Source organism: Erithacus rubecula (genome assembly GCF_903797595.1).
Source record: "Erithacus rubecula genome assembly, chromosome: 6".
NCBI lineage: Eukaryota > Metazoa > Chordata > Aves > Passeriformes > Muscicapidae > Erithacus > Erithacus rubecula.
The window spans coordinates 9280978-9298970 of NC_136688.1; the positions used below are offsets into that span (position 1 = coordinate 9280978).

General features: G+C 62.0%; 5 protein-coding genes across 7 annotated transcripts; 2 read left to right on the forward strand and 3 right to left on the reverse strand.

Annotated features, from left to right (window-relative positions):
- Positions 1-945: 945 nt before the first annotated feature.
- On the forward strand, positions 946-2917 carry CHURC1 (churchill domain containing 1). The gene is made up of 4 exons (XM_079309031.1): positions 946-1084; positions 1171-1306; positions 2018-2088; positions 2501-2917. Exons 1-4 carry the CDS (start codon positions 1046-1048, stop codon positions 2591-2593), a joined length of 339 nt encoding a protein of 112 aa, XP_079165157.1. The 5' UTR covers positions 946-1045; the 3' UTR covers positions 2594-2917.
- Positions 2918-3481: 564 nt separating this feature from the next.
- On the reverse strand, positions 3482-4798 carry GPX2 (glutathione peroxidase 2). Its single transcript, XM_079309018.1, has 2 exons — positions 4089-4798; positions 3482-4010 (listed from the first exon to the last, which is right to left on the reverse strand). Exons 1-2 carry the CDS (start codon positions 4311-4313, stop codon positions 3660-3662), a joined length of 576 nt encoding a protein of 191 aa, XP_079165144.1. The 5' UTR covers positions 4314-4798; the 3' UTR covers positions 3482-3659.
- A 663-nt stretch (positions 4799-5461) lies between these two features.
- RAB15 (RAB15, member RAS oncogene family) lies at positions 5462-8995 on the reverse strand (the record flags this gene model as incomplete). 3 transcript variants are annotated; one of them, XM_079309011.1, is made up of 7 exons in its annotated part: positions 8605-8995; positions 7295-7355; positions 7099-7159; positions 6933-7010; positions 6755-6844; positions 5741-5806; positions 5462-5617 (listed from the first exon to the last, which is right to left on the reverse strand). In XM_079309011.1, exons 1-7 carry the CDS (start codon positions 8726-8728, stop codon positions 5462-5464), a joined length of 636 nt encoding a protein of 211 aa, XP_079165137.1. In that variant the 5' UTR covers positions 8729-8995. The 3 variants fall into 3 exon arrangements, with proteins under 3 accessions (XP_079165137.1, XP_079165135.1, XP_079165136.1); XM_079309009.1 differs by having other exon boundaries at positions 7831-8724; XM_079309010.1 differs by having other exon boundaries at positions 5480-5617; positions 6783-6844; positions 7831-8724.
- A 960-nt stretch (positions 8996-9955) lies between these two features.
- LOC306803502 (protein farnesyltransferase subunit beta-like) lies at positions 9956-14871 on the forward strand. The gene is made up of 12 exons (XM_079309001.1): positions 9956-10347; positions 11246-11310; positions 11446-11518; positions 11757-11848; positions 12134-12280; positions 12353-12436; positions 13015-13101; positions 13177-13306; positions 13389-13521; positions 13614-13725; positions 13811-13925; positions 14381-14871. Exons 1-12 carry the CDS (start codon positions 10087-10089, stop codon positions 14489-14491), a joined length of 1410 nt encoding a protein of 469 aa, XP_079165127.1. The 5' UTR covers positions 9956-10086; the 3' UTR covers positions 14492-14871.
- On the reverse strand, positions 14793-17982 carry MAX (MYC associated factor X; the record flags this gene model as incomplete). The annotated part of the gene is made up of 5 exons (XM_079309012.1): positions 14793-15618; positions 15941-16064; positions 16270-16377; positions 17386-17412; positions 17596-17982. 5 exons carry the CDS (start codon positions 17980-17982, stop codon positions 15434-15436), a joined length of 831 nt encoding a protein of 276 aa, XP_079165138.1. The 3' UTR covers positions 14793-15433.
- Between the last annotated feature and the right edge of the window lie 11 nt (positions 17983-17993).

The following is a 17993-nucleotide window of genomic DNA, read 5'->3' on the forward strand; positions in this document are numbered from 1 at the left end:
CGCCCCGCAATGCAGCACAGCGGCGCCCCCCGGCCGCCAGCGCCACCGGCACCGGCAGCAGCACCAGCAGCACCGACACGGGCAGCACCGGCATCGGCGGCTTCATTGGCAGCAGCACCGGCGGCACCGGCAGCAGCACCGGCGGCACCGGCACCTGCGGGCTGCGGAGAGGCGCAGCGCCCCGCCAACACCGGCGGGGGTCGCCGGCCATTGCCCCGGCCAGCCCACGTGTCCCCCGCTAGTCCTGGATGCCCCCCAGCTACTCCCAGGCATCTCTCGGCTAGCCTTAGGCGTCCTCCGCTAGCCCTGTGAGTTCCCCAGTTCGTCCCAGGCACCCCACAGTTAGATCTCAGTGTCCTGCAGCTCGTCCCAGGCACCCCCTAATTAGCCCTGGGTGACCCCCACCAGCCCTGGATGCCCCCAACTCGTCCCTGGTGTCCTCCATCTAAACCAGGCAGTTCCCGGCTAGTCCAAGCCGTCCTACAATCAGTCCTGGGTGTCCCCCACTATTCCTGGATGCCCCCCAGCTAGTCACAGGCACCCCACACCTGGCCCTGGGTGTTCCCCACTATTCCCGGCTTTCCTCCAGCCAAATACCGACACACCACAGTTGGCCCTGAGTGACCCCCAGCTAATCCTGGGTGTCCCCCACTAGCCCTGGCTCCCTCCCAGGTACTTCCCAGGGTCTCCCACGGCCCTGGATATCCCCCAGCTAATCCTAGGCAGCTCCCAGCTAGCCCTAGGTGCCCTTCCCTAGCCGTAGGTCCTCCCCAGGTCACTCCAGGTGTCCCCCTCTAGCCTTGGGTGCACCCAGTTAGCTCCAGGGGTCCCCCACCAGCCCTGAGTGCCCGACTAGCCCAGACACCCCAGTTAACCCTGGTTGCTCCAAGCAGCCCCACAGCTCCTTAGGCCCCGCCCATTCATCAAACCACACCCACACATCTCAGGCCACGCCCATACCCGGCGCCTCGGCCCCTCCACCCCGTCACTAAGCCCCGCCCGGCGGCGCAAGTCTCGCGAGATTTGCGGGGGAGGGCGGTGCGAGATGTGCGGCGGCTGTGTGGGCACGGAGTACCCGGAGCGGGTGAGGGCGGGCACGGGGGGCGCCGGAACCGGCACCGGCACCAGCACCGGCACCGGTCCTGGTTCTAGCCTGTGCTCCCGCTCTAGGGCACCACCTGCCTGGAGGGCGGATCTTTCCTCCTCAACTTCGTGGGGTGCGCGCAGTGCGGCCGCCGGGACTTCGTGTTGGTCAGCAACCGTGCCGAGGGCCTGCAGGGCGAGGAGGAGATCGTCACCTATGACCGTGCGCTGGGGGGCACCGGGGGGGTGAGGGCCCGGTGGGGCTTGGGGGCCTGAGGGGATCTTTGGGGTCTGAGGTTCTTAAGGGCGACTTTTGGGGGATCCCTGAGCCATCCCTGGGTTCAGGAGTCGCTGAAGGTTGGGGGTCCGGGGGTGTTTGGTGTTAGGTCTTGAGGTATGATGAAGGCTTTGGGACCTTTGGAGTCTGGAGCTTGGGCGGTCTTGAGGGTTAGAGAGGGCTGGAGGGGACCTTTGGGATATGGGGGTCTTGTAGGCTCGGGGTCACAGGTGGAGGCCTTGAAGGTTGAGGGCTGGGGGTAGCATTTGGATTCTGGGGGGTCCTGAGGGCTGGGAGGGATTCCTGAGGCTTGAGGGCTCTCAAAGGCTGGGGTGTGATGGGGAGGGCTTAGAGGTGAAAGGAGGGGGACGATTAGTTTGAGTAGGGAAAATATTTGGGGCCCCAATATTTGGGAGGTCCCTGATGGTGGGAATGGTGGATGCCCAGGGAGGGGATCTCAAGTTTAGAGGGAATATCAGGGAGCTGCCAATGGATATTAATGGGGGTGAGTCGCTGTGGGGGGAATTTTGGGGGCTTGATGTTTTGGGGACTGCGATGTCTATGCCCTGGGGGTGAGGGCAGGCACACACTGGGAGTGGGGGCATACCCCAGAGACAGTGTCCATGTCCTCTCACCCCACTGTCCCCCGCCCCACAGACCTGTGCAAGAACTGCCACCACCTGATTGCACGCCACGAGTACACCTTCAGCGTGGTGGATGACTACCAGGTTTGTCTCTTGTTCCCCAAAAGTCCTTCCTGACTCTGTCTCTGGAATTCCAGACCCACTCTTCCGCAGGCTGATTCCCACCTTCCCTGGGACAGAGCCACATGCCTGTGTTCAGGGCTACCTAGAGTCCCCTCAGCACCAGTCTGTGCTTTGTGGGCGAAGCCCAGCTCACCTAGCATGGCAATGTGGGTGATGGGAGGGGGCTGTGACCCCCATTCCTCACTCCTGGCACATCTCCTATGCAGCAAACGGCTGGAAAAAGGGCTCAGGGGAGCCAGTGGGGCTGGAAATGAGATCCCCTGGCTCTGATTGCAATCAGGGATCAGGTACCGGATCTGGCTCGAGTTTCCCTGTGGGGGAGCAGGGCTGTGGGAGCCCCCCTTTTTCCAGCCCCCCCTTTTCCTTCCCCCAGGAATATACCATGCTGTGCCTGCTCTGCGGCCGTGCTGAGGATTCTGTCAGCATCCTGCCTGACGACCCTCGCCAGATGACCCCGCTGTTCTGATCCCCTGGGATGAGCTTCCAGGAGCTCTGGGAGATCCCTGGATCCCCAGCACTATAATTTCTGGGGAGCACACAGTCCCTAACATGATTTGCTCCTCCAAACTTCCAGCCTGGATGCAGTGAACACCCAACACCAGAATCTCCCGTGTGCCTGGAGCCTTTTGGCTCCAACCCTGATTTGCAAGGATGGGATGCAGTGCCACGGCCTGATCCCCCCGTGTGCTGAAGACATGAAGGGGTACCCCAAAACTAAATCCAAAGGGACTCCCACCCCATCCCACCTCAGGAGCCCTCATATGTGGGGTAATAAATGTGACATGTGACAGCTTGGTGGCTCAGGCAGGAGTATTTCAGGAGTGGGCTTCACCCCCTCAAGTTGGTGAAGGGTGTTGGGGGCTGATGCAGGGGACTTTTTACATCCCAGGAGCCTGTGGAATTCCTCCTTGACTCTTCCCAGCACTAGAGAGCCCACTGCCCTCATCCAGTGTTCTGCTAAATCCTGCAGAGAAAGGACTTGGATCATTTTTTCTTCTCGAGGAGTTGGTTTGGGATCACTTCCTCCTGGCCTGGGGTTTGTCACCTGGCCCTGCCCTGCTGGGAATTCCAATTCCTGAGGCGGGAAGGAACTGGGTGTGGGAAATCACTGCCCTGGGGTGGGTGAAGTGCTGCTCTTGGCACTCGGACCCAGCAACACCCATGGGGAACTGGGTGCAGCCAGCCTGGCACCCACTTATCCCTGAGCCTCCATTTCCTGGATCTCGCACCTCAGGGCTGTGTCCTCCTTCCTGCGCCCCCCAACAGCCCCCAAAATTCACATGGTTGTGGGTATGTTCCCAGAAACCTCATGGACCCATTTACGCTCCCAGAAACCACATGGATCCATGCACGCTCCCTCCTGCTCCTTTATTGCCACCAGCCCACGTTGCCCCGGCGGCTCCAACCCTCTGCCCCCATCAAGCCCCCTCCCCATGGAGGTTTCGGAGGGGGCTGTCACTCTGCGGAGAGCTGGGGCCATCCCGGGGTGACGCTGGAGCCAGGATCACACCAGAGTCAGGATCATGCTAGGATTACTTGGCCAGCTTGAGGAGACGCTGGATGTCAGGCTCCAGCTGGGCCGTGGGCACACGGGGGCTGTAGCGCCGGAACGGTTCCCCCTCAGGCCCCACCAGGAACTTCTCAAAATTCCAGGAGATGTCGGAGCGCCGCACAGGGCTCCAGGTGACAAAGCGGGGCTCGGCCATCAGGTGTGTGGCCTCGTCGGCCGGTGCAGGCAGGTGAGCCTTGAGGTAGGCGAACACGGGATGGGTGTCAGCCCCGTTCACCTGGCACTTCTGGAACAGGGTGAAGTTGGGCTCGAAGCCACCCCCGGGCCGCACGTGCTTCAGGGTGTTGAGGATCTCCTCGTTAGTGCCGTTCTCCTGTGGTGGGGAAGGAGAAATCCGGAGCCCTGTGTTTCCCAGCTCCTCACCCCCTGCCATGCAGCCCGTAGGACTTACCTGGTATCCAAACTGGTTACAGGGGAATCCCAGCACGACCAGCCGCCGGGGGTAGCGCGCTTGGAGCTGGTTGAGCTGGGTGTAATCCCGCACCGTGGTGCCTCAGAGCGAAGCCACGTTCTCAATCAGGACCACGCGGCCCCGGAAAACCCCAAAATCCACCTTTTCCCCCTGCAAGGAGGTGGCGCTCAGGTCATAGAAGGACTTGGCGATGGGGACGGTCATGGCTGCAGGCGTGCGGCTGTTTGTGCCCCGTGCCCTGCGCTGCCTCTTAAGGGCTTCCCGGTGCTCACGTCACGGTCCAAAGGTCTCCAGGCCCCGCCGCGGCTCAGGAGAAACCGGAGCCGCCCGTCCCACCCGTGGAAGGAGGAAGGTGGCACGGGGCCAAGGCAATGCTCTACCTGCCTCAATAATTCATGGCACGGCACGGTGCGGCTGCTCATCCTAGTGCCTGCAGGGTGTGGGATGCTCCCAGCCTGGCACAGCATGTTCTCCAGGGTTGGGAATGATGGTGAGAGTTGGGGAATAACGGGAGTCAGGGAATCATGGGAATCTGGGAGCTGGGGCTCTGGGGCAGAGGAGGAGGGGACAAGTACCCCGGTACTCCTTGCCTGGTGCTGCCATGATATCAGCCTACTGTTCTGCCCATCCCAGTGCCCACCAGGCTTGAGACCCACTGATACCAGCTCCACCATTATTCTGTGTGCCCATCCCAGTGCCTGGCAGCATCCTGGTGTCCACCTAGATCCTGGTAGGTTCCACTGTATTAGTGGCCACCATCATCCCAGTAACCACCCATCCCAGCCCATCACCATCCCGCTGGCTCATCCCAGTGCCACCACCAAGCTTTCCAGCCCTGTTCCCACAGCTGGGGCTGGCCTGGTAGCCTGGCAGGCCATTCTGGTGGCCATGGCACCCCACGGGCACCATGCCCCATGTGTGTGCCCAGCCTGGAAAGCAGACACCATGCTGGCAGCCCCAGATCACCCTCAATTATTGATCACCGCTCGGGTGTCCATGCCCAGGCTGTGCCTGCTGCCATGGCATCACGCCCACAGCCCCCCTGGAGCACACGGACCACCAGCCCCTCCAGCATCACCTTTATTCTGCAAACCATTGTGTAAAACCGGGGTTCCCACAGGCACGGGGTGGCACAGGCTGGGCACACAGTGCCTGGACAGCCCCCACCCTACCTGCAAACCTAGGGGGGCACAGATGCCAGGATGAGGGGCCCCCCTTGCCACCTTCCCGTCCCCCCTGTCCCTGGGGGTGTCCCATGTTGACCCCCACTCCATGGGGCCTGCCCCAGTCCTGCCCCTACCATGCCCCCCGACACACTGTGGGGAAGGGGGGGGTCAGGGGGGTCCCAGCCTTCAACACCAGCAGGTTTTGGGAGTGTCCTCGCTCCCCAGGGGCTGCTGCTCATCCTCCTCCAGCCGGGCCAGGGTGGGGGGGCGGGGTGGCCCTCGCAGCTCATCCAGTTCCTTGCGGTGCGCCTGCAGCACCAGCTCTGTCAGCCGCGTGAAGGACTGTGGGAGAGGGGTGGGGTGAACCTCGGGAACCCCTCCAGTATCCCCTGACCTCTCCAGGCCCCCAGGCCAATCCCCAACCCCTCAGAATCCCACCAGCCTCCTGTCCCAGTCCCTTCATACCTCCTTGATGTTGAGGTTGCTGCAGGCGCTGGTCTCGTAGAAATCCATCCCGTATTCCCTGGCCAGCTGCGGCACCAGGGGTTTGGCAGGGAGGGGGGTAGCATGATTTGGGGGGAGGGGGGATTCAATACCCCTAGCCTCCCTCTCTGGAACATGCACAGCTGGGCATGGACAGACAGGAGAGCTGAAGGGGGCCTGGCATAGGGGCACACCTGGGGCTGAGTGTTGGATGCAGGGGGCCCTGGGAGGGGTGCTGGGTCCAGAAGTCACTGGAAGGAATACTGGGGGGCACTAGGTGCTTTAGGGGTGCAGAGGAGCACGATGGAGTTGCAGGGAGGGATTGGGGGTTGTTGGACACCCTGGGGTAGCACTGAGTGGTAAAGGGGTTTCCTGGATGCTCTGGAGCTGCAGCAGGGTAGGGTCAGTGGTTCCTGGGTTCAGACTGCAGGAGCGTGGGGGGGTCACTGGATACAGGTAGGGATGTTTGGGGATCCCTGGATATGGGTAGGGCTGCAGGAAGGCTATTGGGGCCCATGTGGAAATGTAGGGGGGGGTGTTGTGGAGTGTCTGGCTATGCTGGGATTGCAGGGCGGTGCACTGGGTGCTTTGGGGGTCAAGATTTCACAAGGGTGGCACCGAGGGGGGTCATTGTGTGCTTCAGGGGTGCAGGAGACCATGCTGGAGGTGTAGGGAAAGGTAGGGGTCTGTAAACATTTTGCAGGTGGGGAAGAGGGAGCCTTGGGGGTGCACAACCACGGCAGAGGTAGAGGGGAAGAGGGTTCCCGGACCCTGGGGGAGCTGGTTTTGGGGTGCATGGGTACTGTCTACAAGAGGGTGAGGGTCCCTGGTTGTGCTGGGAGGGACTGGGAATGCTTGGGAGTTCCAGATAAAGTAGGGCTGCAGGAGGGCTGTCAGGCTCCCAAGTGCAGAGGGGGCTCAGGGAGAGGCTGGGCATGCTGGGGGTGCAGGAGGGGTCCTGCTCCCGGGGGGGGGCACACAGCAGCCCCCGCTCACCTGCAGCCCTTGCTCTTTGGGCACTTGCCTCTTGTGCTCCTCGTCCGCCTTGTTCCCGATGAGGATTTTCTGGACGCCATCAGGTGCATACTGGGCAGGAGAACAGTATACAGGAATATACTGGGCAGGAGTACACACATGGCTGGGAATCCCCAGACCTCCCCTTGTGAACCCCCACCTCATCCACGTCGCTGGCCCACTTCACGATGTGCTGGTAGGAGCGCTCACTGCTGATGTCGTACACCAGGAAAATGCCCTGCAGGGAGTGGGGTGCAGCCATTGACACCCCAAAACCGTGCCTCAGTTTCCCCTCTCCTGTGGACCAGGACAGGGGGTCCCCATACCTGTGCCCGCCGGTAGTACTGCTTGGTGATGGTCTGGTACCGCTCCTGGCCGGCTGTGTCCCTGCCCAGGGACAGCAGGTCAGTGCCACCACCCATGGCATGAGTTTGGCAGGGCTCAGCCCCTACCTTGGGTGGGGGGGACTCAGAGCCCAAAATTTCTTCCCTCTTCCCCCCAGGATCCAGTGCTGCCACTCACCAGATCTGTATCCGCACCTTAATCCCATCCACTTCGATGGTCTTCATCTTGAAGTCGACACCTGGGATTGATATGGGAGAGGTTCTGGGGTGTCCTGGTGTTTCCCTCTGCAGGAGCTGCTGTCACTGGGTGCCCTCTGGTCCTCTCGCTTCTCCTGCCCGACCCCATGCCCCACCATGGCCTGGTGCTGGTCCCCACACCCGGTGCCAGGCCTGGCAGGATGCCCCAGTGCCAGGTGGTGATCCTGGTGCTCCCAGCTCCCTGCTGCTGCAGCTGTCCAGTTCTCCCAGTTTCCCAGTGCTACGGCTTCTCGGTGCATGTGGCTAACCAGTGCTCCCAGTTCCCGGCTGCACACTGTTCCCGGTTCCCCTGTGCCAGAGGTGCCTAGTCCTCCCAGTTCTCTGGTGTCCATGATTTCTTGGCTCCCTGATGCTCCCGGTTTCCTGGAACCGTGGCTCTCCAGAGCCCGCGTTTTCCCAGTTTCCCTATGCTGCAGCTTCCCGGTGTTCCTGGTTTGTAGATGCCCACGGTTTTACCGTTTCCAGATGCCCACGGCTTCCCACTTCCCCATCGCTGCCACTCCCGATGTTCCTTGGTTCCCCGGTGCCCACGGTTTTCCCGCTCTCTGGTTACCTGCTTCCCCATCTTCCTAGTGTTGCAGCTCTCCAGTGCCACGGTTAACCCTTTCCCGGTGCCCCCGGTTTTCCCGTGCCCACCACTCCCCTGTTCCCTGGTTCCCACGACTCCCGGGTACCCTGTTTCCCGTTTCCCCGATCCTGTGGCTTCCCAGTTCCTCCGCAGTCTCGGTTCCCCGATGCCCACGATTTTCCCGTTCCCTGGGTTCCCGTTTCTTGCTGCATCTCCCTTGTCCTCCCGGTTCTCCGGTTCCCACGGTTTTCCCGCTCCCCGATTACCCATTTTCCCGTTTCCCCAGTGCTGCGGCTTCCCAGTACTCACGGTTTCCCGGTGCCCACGGCTCCCCAGTTCCCCGGTTTCCCGTTTCCCCGGTACTGCTGCTCCCAGTGCTCCCGGTTACCCGGTGCTGCGCCTCCCCATTGCTCCCGATTCCTCGATGCTCCTGGTTTCACGTTTCCCCGGTGCCGCGGCTCCCCGTTTCCCCGGTGCTCCTGGTTCTCTGGCTTCCCGTTTTCACGGTGCTGTGGCTCCCAGTCTTCCCGGTTTCCCGGTTCCCCGATGCTCCCGTTTCCCCGGTGCTGCGCCTCCCCACTGCTCCCACTTCCCCAATGCTCCCGGTTCCCCTTTTCCCCGCTCCCGCCGCTGCGGCCGCTGTGCGCTGCCGGTGCCGGTACCGATGGTGGAGATGTGGGCGGGGTGGAACTGGTTGTCGGTGAACCGGCAGAGCAGGCAGGTCTTGCCCACGCCCGAGTCCCCGAGCAGCAGCAACCGGAACAGCACGTCGTACTGCTTGGCCATGGCGGGCCCGGGCCGCCGCCGCCGCCGCCACACCGGGGCCGCTCCGGGGCCGCGAGCTGCGCCGCCGCCGCCGCGCCGGGCCGGGCTGGCACCGGGGGATGCACCGGGGCGGGGCGGGGCGGGGGCGGCGGCGGCGGGAGGGGGCACCGGGAGGGGAAACGAGGGGAGCGACACCGGGGATGGACCGGGGGATGCTGTGGGGAGCGGGGAGGGGACACCGGGGATGCACCAGGGATACACCGGGAGATGCTGTGAGGAACTGGGCGGCGACACGGGGGATGGACTGAGAGGAGAGCTGCGGAGAACAGGGGACGGAGGCAGTTTTGCACTGTAGGATATGTTGGGATGCTCTGGAAAACGGGAGGTGGGAGACAGGGGATGTACCAGGGGGACCAGAGGGAACTCCGAGGGCTCTGGGAGCACTAGGGATGTACCCGGGATTGCTCTGGAGGTATTGGGAAGCGGACAGAGGGGTGGAGAAGGGTACACTGGGGTGACACAGAGCTGCGCCAGAGGAGCTGGTGACACTTAGGAAGGATGGGATGGCACCCAGTGGGATCTGGACAAGGGTGGGTTGTCCAGGTTGTCCTGTCCAGGGACAAGGTTCCCATGAGAACCTCGTAAGAGTCAACAAGGCCAAGGGCAGGGTTGGCACATGGATCAGAACAAAACCCAAGATAGGTGCAGGATGGGAGTAATGGGATGGAGAACAGCCTGGATAAGAGGAATCTGGGGGGATGAGAGGCTGGATATGACCTGGCGATATGTGCTGGCAGATCTGGAAAGCCACCCATGTCCTGGGCTATGTCACTGGCAGTATGGGCAACAGGTGAGGGAGGGATTGTCCTCCTCTGCCCCACTCAGATGAAACCCCACATGGAGCACTGTGTCCAGACCTGGGGTCCTTGTCATGGGAAGTACAGGGAGCTGCTGGAGCAAGTCCAGAGGAAGCCACAGAAATGCTACAAGGGCTAAGAACAGGCTGGAGAGCTGGGATTGCTCAGTCTGGAGAAGAGAAGGCTCCAGGGAAAGTTAGAGCCTTTCCGGTGCCTACACAGGCTGCAAGAGAGATGGAGAGGGATGAGGGCATGGAGTGACAAGATAAGGGGAAATGTCTCCAAAGTGGAAAAGGGGAGGTGTAGATTACATATTGGGAAGAAATTCTTCTGGAGTGGATCTCCCACAAATGCTGTGGCTGCCCCATACCTGAAAGTGCCCAAACCCAGGCTGGACAGAGCTTAGAGCAACCTGGTCCAGTGGAAAGTCTCCCTGCCCATGGCAGGGGATGGAACTGGCTGGGTTTTAAGGCTCTTATACCGTGGATTCTATGATGATGCAACCAATGACGTCACATCACGATGACGCAGCGGCCCCGGGAGTGGCTCCTCCGCGCACGCGCGCCGGGGCCGGGCGTGAGCAAGAAAGAAAGGGCGGGGTCAGGTGGGAAATGGGCGTGTCCACGCATGGTGGGCGTGTCCAGAAGCGCGGCCGCGCGTCCCCTCCCGGCCGCCGTCGCCCGCTGCCCCCGCGGCCGCAGCATGGCGGGAGCGGCCCCCGGCCCCGGCGGGCGGCGGCGGCTGCGGGACGATGGGCTGCGCACCTGCACCTCCGCCGAGCAGGTGCCGGGGGGTGCCGGGGGGCTGCAGCGTGGGGCGTGGGGTGCCGGGGCGGTGGGCTGTGGGGTGCCGGGCTCCCGTGGGGCTGGGCTTCGGGGTGCCATGGAAGTGGGGTGTGGGGTGCCGGGATTCCGTGGGGCTGGGCTTTGGGACGCCGTGGAAGTGGGGTTTGGGGTGCTGGGCTGCCGTGGGGCTGGGCTTTGGGCTACTCTGGGACGGGGCTCAGGGGTGCTGTAGGACTCGGTGAACCCCATCCCCATCCCACACCCCTTGTCACAACAGCCCAGCAGCGAACAGTGTTTTGGGGGCCCGGCGATGCTGCCGCCTGCGGGACACGTCCCCCAGAACCAGTCGGGGGAGGGTGAGGGGTCCTGGAGCAGCCAGACTCTCCCCTCCGTCCCTCTATCCTGACCCAACCCCTGGCAGCTCCCCTGGGTGCTGGGACGGGGTGAAAAGTGACTCTGGGTTTCCCAACCCATGGGGTTCTTGCTCAATTCTGCCCTGGCAGGACACAGTGCCATGAGTGCAGGTCCCCGTGTGGCCCCTCCTCATCGCTGAGGCTGATCCCAGGGTATTTCCTTGAGGATTACCGTGGCTTAGAGAGTCCAAGTCCCCGGTTATCCGAGCGGGAGGAGGGTGTTTTCTGTGACAGTCTTGTGATGAGCCAAACTCAAGCTGGATTTGTAAAGGAGCACAGGATGGTGCTGGATTCTGGCATAATTTGGGGCACAAAGCTGCTAGGAATTCCTAGTTTGGTTTTACTGGGTGGGATGGGGCTGTGAATTGGATAAACCCCTGGGATAGGGTAGAAGCTGCAGGGCTCGGTGGGGATCATGTTTTTGATTTGTGGAGCCTCTTCCCAGAGCTCACCATAGTCTTTATTCCCATTTTTCCTGACAAGTCCAAGGTGGAGGACATCGTGCAGGAGGTCTATGATGCCTACAAGACAAACCATCACTCCTCACAGTGAGTATCAGAACTCCCAATAACCATAAAAAACTCCCATCCCAAAAAAGCCATTGAGCCCAGTGGGTTCTGCAGTAGAATTCTACCCCTTGTACCACTGTCCCTCTGCCTGCTCATGCTATCTTTGTATTCCAGGTACGTCCTGCAGCGGGAGAAGCACTTCCATTACCTGAAGAGAGGCCTCCGGCAGCTCACTGAAGCCTATGAGGTACTGGGAATGCCGGATGTGCCACCAGGAGCCACTGGCTGGGGCAGACCCCTCGCCCTGGGCTGTCACCAGGGATATTTGTTTTTGGGAGTTTGCCAGCCTCAGAGTGGACACAGCATTCCCTGTGTGCCCATGCTCATCCCAGCTATGCTCTGGGAGTTCTCCTGGCTGTCACCTCACTCCTGCCTGCTCTGCTATGTCCAGTGCCATTCCCTGACTGTCCCCTCTGTCCCTGCAGTGTCTGGATGCCAGCCGCCCCTGGCTCTGCTATTGGATCCTGCACAGCCTGGAGCTGCTGGATGAGCCCATTCCCGAGTCGGTGGCCTCTGAGTGAGTGGGGAGAGCTGTGGGGACCCCACCGTGGCCACTGTCGCTGCTGGCCACCCGCGTGACTCCGGAGGTGCCACCTCCCGCTGTCCCCAGAGCAAAGGAGTGCTTTGTCTCCCTGCCACCGTCAATGCCGCCCATTCTTCCGGCGGCTTCCTCGTGACGACGGAGACGGGAGGGTGACACCCCCGGCCTCGACCTCGGGGGGATTCGCGAGGCTGGCAGGGGATGTATCACCCCAGCGGGGTGACACAGGTGACACTGAGCCCCTTCCCCACCTTCCCACAGTGTCTGCCAGTTCCTGAGGCGGTGCCAGAGCCCCCAGGGTGGATTTGGGGGGGGTCCTGGCCAGCACCCCCACCTCGCCCCCACCTACGCCGCCGTCAACGCGCTCTGCATCATCGGCACCGAGGAGGCCTTCGGCGTCATCGACAGGTCTGGGGGGCTGGGAGCAGCTGGGTGGGACTGGGGTGCATGACCCCTTCTCACAGCTGCTGGCTCCCACAGGAAAAAGCTCTTGGAATACCTGTACTCACTGAAGCAGCCGGATGGCTCCTTCCTCATGCACGTGGGTGGAGAGGTGGATGTCAGGTGGGTGAGGACTGTGTGTGGGGGCTGTTTTGGGGGGCCTAGGCATTTTGGGGAGCCAGTGCTGGAAGCAGATGCTATGCTGGGGAGCTGGTGCCATTCTGGGGATTTAGTGCTGGGAGCTGGTGATGTTTTTGGGAGCCAGTATCATTTTGGGGAGCTGGTACTATGGTGGGGAGCCACTGCTAATTTGGGGTACAGTTTTGGGGAGTCAGTGCCGTTTTGGGGAGCTAGTGCTGGGAGCTGGTGCCATTCTGAGGAACCAGTGCCATGGCATGGTTTTAGGGAGATGGTGTTGTTTTGGGGAGTGGTGCCACACTGGAGTACCAGTGCTGTTTTGGGGAGCTGATACCGTGGTGGGGAGCCAGTGCAGTTTCGGGGTGCTGGTGCCATAGCAGGGCACCAGTGACATGAACTACTGCCATGGCAGGGTGCCGTTGCAGGGAGCCAGTGCTGGATCAGGAACCTTGTGCTGTTTTGGGGAGCCAGTGTAGTTTTAGGGAGCAGGTGCCACTTTGGGGTGCCAGTGCCACATGCCTGAGCACCTATCTCCTGAATCTCTGGGCACCCTTTTCCCATAGGAGCGCTTACTGCGCTGCCTCAGTGGCCTCGCTGACCAACATCATGACGCCCGCGCTCTTCGCTGGGACAGCTGAGTGGATCGCCAGGTGAGATCTGGGGACAGCTGGGGGACAGGGGATGGCATTTCTGGTATCCCTGCCACCCTGACCGCACTCCTACAGATGCCAGAACTGGGAGGGCGGGATTGGCGGCGTGCCGGGCATGGAGGCGCATGGTGGCTACACTTTCTGCGGCGTGGCTGCTCTGGTCATCCTCAAGCAGGAGCATCTGCTGAACCTCCGGAGCCTGCTGGTGAGTGACCCCTCTCTGGGATACTGGGGGTCTCATCCTGCTGGGAATCTTTGGTCCCACACTGGTTCCCATCGCCCCGCAGCACTGGGTGACCGGGCGGCAGATGCGCTTCGAGGGCGGATTCCAGGGCCGCTGCAACAAGCTGGTGGATGGGTGCTACTCTTTTTGGCAAGCTGGGCTCCTGCCTCTGCTCCATCGGGCACTCCATGCCAGGGGTGAGTTGCCACAGGCTCCCTCTGTCCCCAGAATGACATCTCTAGGGATTTGACATGTTCTCTGGTGTTTCTCCTCTGGGTTTCCCTTCCAGGCGATCCAGCGCTGAGCATGGCACACTGGATGTTCGACCAGCTGGCACTGCAGGAATACATTCTCCTGTGCTGCCAGTGCCCAGCTGGTGGGCTGCTGGATAAGCCAGGAAAGTGAGTGCAGGGGGGAACACAGGGCTGTCTGACATCAGGGATGCCCAGATGCCCCCTCAGCATCCCAGTATCTCCTTGCATGCAGATCCCGGGATTTCTACCACACCTGCTACTGCCTGAGTGGGCTGGCCATTGCACAGCACTTCGGAAGTGGAGACCTCCACAATGAGGTGGTCCTGGGTATCCCTGAGAATTGCCTGGTAAGTGCTAGGCGTTGCTGTGGTGGGCTGGGATTAGCTTCCAGTGCTCCACAGCACTGAGAAAGGCAGATACAATGGCACTGGAAAGAGTTGGGCTTCAGCCTGTAGAGGAGTCTTCAGGGAGGGCATAGAGGTGCTTTGTGGGCCTAAAGAGCTACAAGGGAGCTTTGGAGTAACAGGATAAGGGGGAATAGCTCCAAACTGAAAAAGGGAATGGATAAGAAGTGAGGGTGCTGAATGTGAGGGTGCTGAGGCCTTGGCATAGGCTGCCCAGAGAAGCTGTGGCTGCCCCATCTCTCCAAGTGTCCAAGGCCAGGTCGGACTGGGCTTGGAGCTACCTGGGATGGCAGAGATTCCCTGTCCACAGTGGGTTGGACTGGATGATCCTTAAGGTGCCTTGCCACCCAAACCATTCCAAGACTTTGATTAACATCCTCCATCCCTCTCTCCCACAGCAGGCCACACACCCTGTCTACAACATTGCCCCGGAGAAGGTGGCGAGGGCAGTGATGCACTTCCTGCAGTATCCCGTGCCCAGCCTGGATCCGGCATCCGCTGCCAACTAGGGGGGTCCTGCTGCTGCGAGCGGCACAGCCCATCCCACGGCGGCCTGGCCAGGCAGAGCCAGGTGCTCAGGGTGCTAGCAATACCAAAATCCAGCCTGCTCCGGGCCTGGTGTCCCGCTGCCATCCTGGCCAGGGCCGAGCTGGGACAGGGGCTCCTGGCAGAGCTTTTTGGCATCAATAAACCAGAAGTGACACCCGCCGTGTGCTGGTGGCCCCGGGGATGCGGGGCAGGAGGTGATGCCACGTCTGGATCCGGTGGCACCAACTTCCCCCATTCCAAGAACACGCGGTAACCACGGGGGAGGATAAAATAAGTGGAATTTTGGCTTTTTTTGTTTATTATTTATAGTCTTATAGTAAAGGGAAGCCTTAACTTGCAAGACATCTCTGGGCAGTATGTACAACATACCTTAGATCCATGGAATGGCATCAAAATGGGGGGAAAAGGGGCACCTACGGGGCAGGGACGGGCCACTGGAGTTCGGAAAATGCCTTCAGAGGTTGGGAAGGGTCAGGGGAGGGAAGGAGGAGGAGGAGTGGGGAAGGAGCCTCCAAGCCTGGCTCTGTGCTCCGCCGACTCAGGCAGGTGGAGTTGCACACGGAGAAAATAAATAGGGAGATCCCCCCCCAGTGCTTGCTCCTTTTTTTGGGGGGGGTGCTGCCCGGCTCCTCCCCGTTCTGGACTGCACTGGTCCCCGGGTATAAATAGAAATGCTCCTATAAAACCAGGAGGGAAGGGAAGGGGGGTCGCTAGCAGAGGGGAGTTGGCAGGGGAGTCTCCCTGACCCCCCCAAGTCTTTCTGCTCGGCCTGGCCGGCTCCCCCCGGGGCCGGCGCGGTGGGAGCAGGGAAGGGGCCGGGGAGGGCTGGGAAGCTGCAGTCCGAGAGCCTCTAGGAGCGGAGGGAGCGAGTCCTGCCGCGGGCCGGGGGGCGGCGGGGGGGCCTAACTGGCCTCCATGCGCAGCTTCTTCCTGTTCTGCGGCTCGTCGGGCTCCGAGTCGGAGCTGGAGTCGGAGCCGCCGTCGAAGGCGGAGATGGCGCTGCCCTTGGGGTTGGTGTAGAGGCTGTTGTCCGCGGGGTAGCTGGCCTGGAGCTGGGCGCTGGCTCGGGCCTTCTCCAGCGCACGCACTGCGAGGGACGGCACTGTCAGCCCTGGGCCCAGCCCTGCCTGCAGCCCAGCTCCCGCTGCATCCCGGATCCCCAACTCTCCCAGACCCCAGATGCTGCCAGACCCCAGCTCCCACTGAATTCTGAACCTTGCCAGACCAGCTCTCACCAGATCCCAACTCCCACTGGATTTCAGCTCCCACCAGATCCTGGACTCTGATGGATCATACCTCCCGGCAGACCCTAGCTCCCACTGGATCTTGGATCCCAAGTCCTGCCAGACCCCAGCTGCTGGATCTCAGACCCTGCCAGATCCCATCTCCAGCCAGATCTCAGTTCCCACCTTGCTGCTCCAGCAGCGCGTTCTGCCGCTTGAGGTCGTCGATGTCCTGCTGGTGTGTGTGGTTTTTCCGGCGCATGTACTGGATGTACTCTGTGGCTTTGTCCAGGATTTGGGCCCGGGATGCCTGTTGCAATAGTGGGAAAAGCCAGAGGCAAGATAAAGACCTAGTTCAGGGGGTAAAACTGGAATTTTACCTGCCTCATCCCACCCTGGCTCTGGCCTCACTGGAGACTCCTATGGCACAAGACAGCCTTGGAAACATCCCAAATGGAGAAGCCTGGACCACGGGTGGGTGCTGCCTGCGCTCCCAGCACACTCCATAAACTCACCTTCTCTCCTTGGAGCGAGGGCACGGAGTCCCGCAGGCTGTGGAAGCTATCCTTGATGTGGTCCCTGCGCTTGCGCTCCAGCGCGTTGTGATGAGCCCGTTTATCGGCCTAGGAGGGGGGGACAGGGGTGGCACCGCGGAGGCCACCAGCTGCACCCCCAAAATTCCCTCTGGGAGCCACTGTGGGAGCTCGGCTCAGCCCTCAGGGCGGTTCCGTGGCCGTGACGCCTCCGGCTGGGCCGCGAGGGCGTGGGAAGGAGGCGGCTCCCGGTGCTTTCAGTTTCCCCAGCTTCCTGCTGCCGGGGCAGCTCTGGGCCCCGGGGAGGACACAGCACTTTCCCCCTGGAACACGGTCACCTCCTCCCCTGCCCCCCACCCAACCAGCCACAAACCCCTCGTGCCCTCTGCCAACCCCTTGTGTTGTTTGCTCAGTTCCCCCCAAACACAGCCCCACCCCCACATGACTCGGCCCCACAGAGAACGCCCCCCCAGCACCCCCGTTTTACCCCAGAAAGCCTCCCACTCTCCCTCCCCCAAAGCGCCCCGGATCCTCTTCCACACGACCCCAAGCCCCACGCCCCACTGGTGTCCCCCCCATAAGACCCCCATCCCCGCAGGACACCCCCAAAACCAGCTGCCCCCTCAACAGACACGATTCCATGGTTCCCCTTCCGTGTCACAGCCTCAACCCAAACAAAACCTCCAAGCCCACAAGTGTCCCCTCTCCAAGCCTAACGCTCCTCCCCAAAAGACCCCCAGCCCTACTGGTGTCCTCCCCCTTCCAAGAATCCCAGCCACACGGGATATCCCCAAGCCCAGATTTCTCCCCACAGATCCCCCTCCATGTCACAGCCCCCCCAGAAGACCCCAGCCCCAAAGGTGTGTCCCCTTCAAAAAGACCCCCAACCCCGGTGGCTCCCCCCAACACCCCCAACCCTACTGCTGTCCTCCCAACACCCCGACCCCCCAGGACACGCCCATTGCCCCCATCCCCCTCCAGCATCCCCACTGCCCCATCCCCTTCCATGGCACCCCCTCCCCAAATCCCGCCCCCTCACACCCCCGCCCACGTGCTCCCGACCCCGGGGGCGCTGCGGGGCGGCCCCCAGCCACCTACCGCGGACTGAAACCTCGGCTGCTCCTCCTGAGGAGCCCCGACCCGGGCGAGGAGGAAGAGGAAGAAGATCGTGGGGTGGGGGGGGGCGCCGCCATATGAAGGAAGAACACACACAAACCAAACATTACCCCATTCCCAGCACTCCTAAGGTGGCGAAGAGCCACGGGGAGTTATCCCAGGGATTGTCCCGGGGTTGGGGGCCCAACTCACGTCGCTCTCCACCTCGATGTCATCGTTGTCGCTCATCGCTCCCGCCCGGGTGAAGCCGCGGGCCGCGCCGCCACAACAACAGCCCGCACCGCGCATGCGCGGAAGTGGGGGGGCAATCATGGCGTCGGGCGACGCGAATGATAGCGGGAGTTGTGGTTTGAGTGGGGAGATGGAGGCAGCTTCCACGTGGCGGGGACTACAACTCCCGGCGTACACCGCGCGGGACAGCGCTGGGCACGCCGGGAGCTGTAGTCTCCGCTTCGGGAAGGGGGCGCTGAGGGTACGTGGCCGGAGGATGGAGGAGGTGAGGGCCAAGGAGATGGAGGGAGGGGGTTTATTGAAGTAAAATAGGGATGGGAGGGGTCGGGAAGTCTGCGGGGCCAGCATGGGGGGCCGCA

Coding starts and splice junctions, on each gene's coding strand:
- CHURC1 (XM_079309031.1), top strand. CDS start 1,046: ATGTGCGGCGGCTGTGTGGGCACGGAGTACCCGGAGCGG. Junction 1,085..1,170: donor GCACGGAGTACCCGGAGCGG/GTGAGGGCGGGC, acceptor CTCCCGCTCTAG/GGCACCACCTGCCTGGAGGG. Junction 1,307..2,017: donor GGAGATCGTCACCTATGACC/GTGCGCTGGGGG, acceptor CCCGCCCCACAG/ACCTGTGCAAGAACTGCCAC.
- LOC306803502 (XM_079309001.1), top strand. CDS start 10,087: ATGACGCAGCGGCCCCGGGAGTGGCTCCTCCGCGCACGCGCGCCGGGG. Junction 11,849..12,133: donor CCCGAGTCGGTGGCCTCTGA/GTGAGTGGGGAG, acceptor ACCTTCCCACAG/TGTCTGCCAGTTCCTGAGGC. Junction 13,926..14,380: donor GTATCCCTGAGAATTGCCTG/GTAAGTGCTAGG, acceptor TCTCTCCCACAG/CAGGCCACACACCCTGTCTA.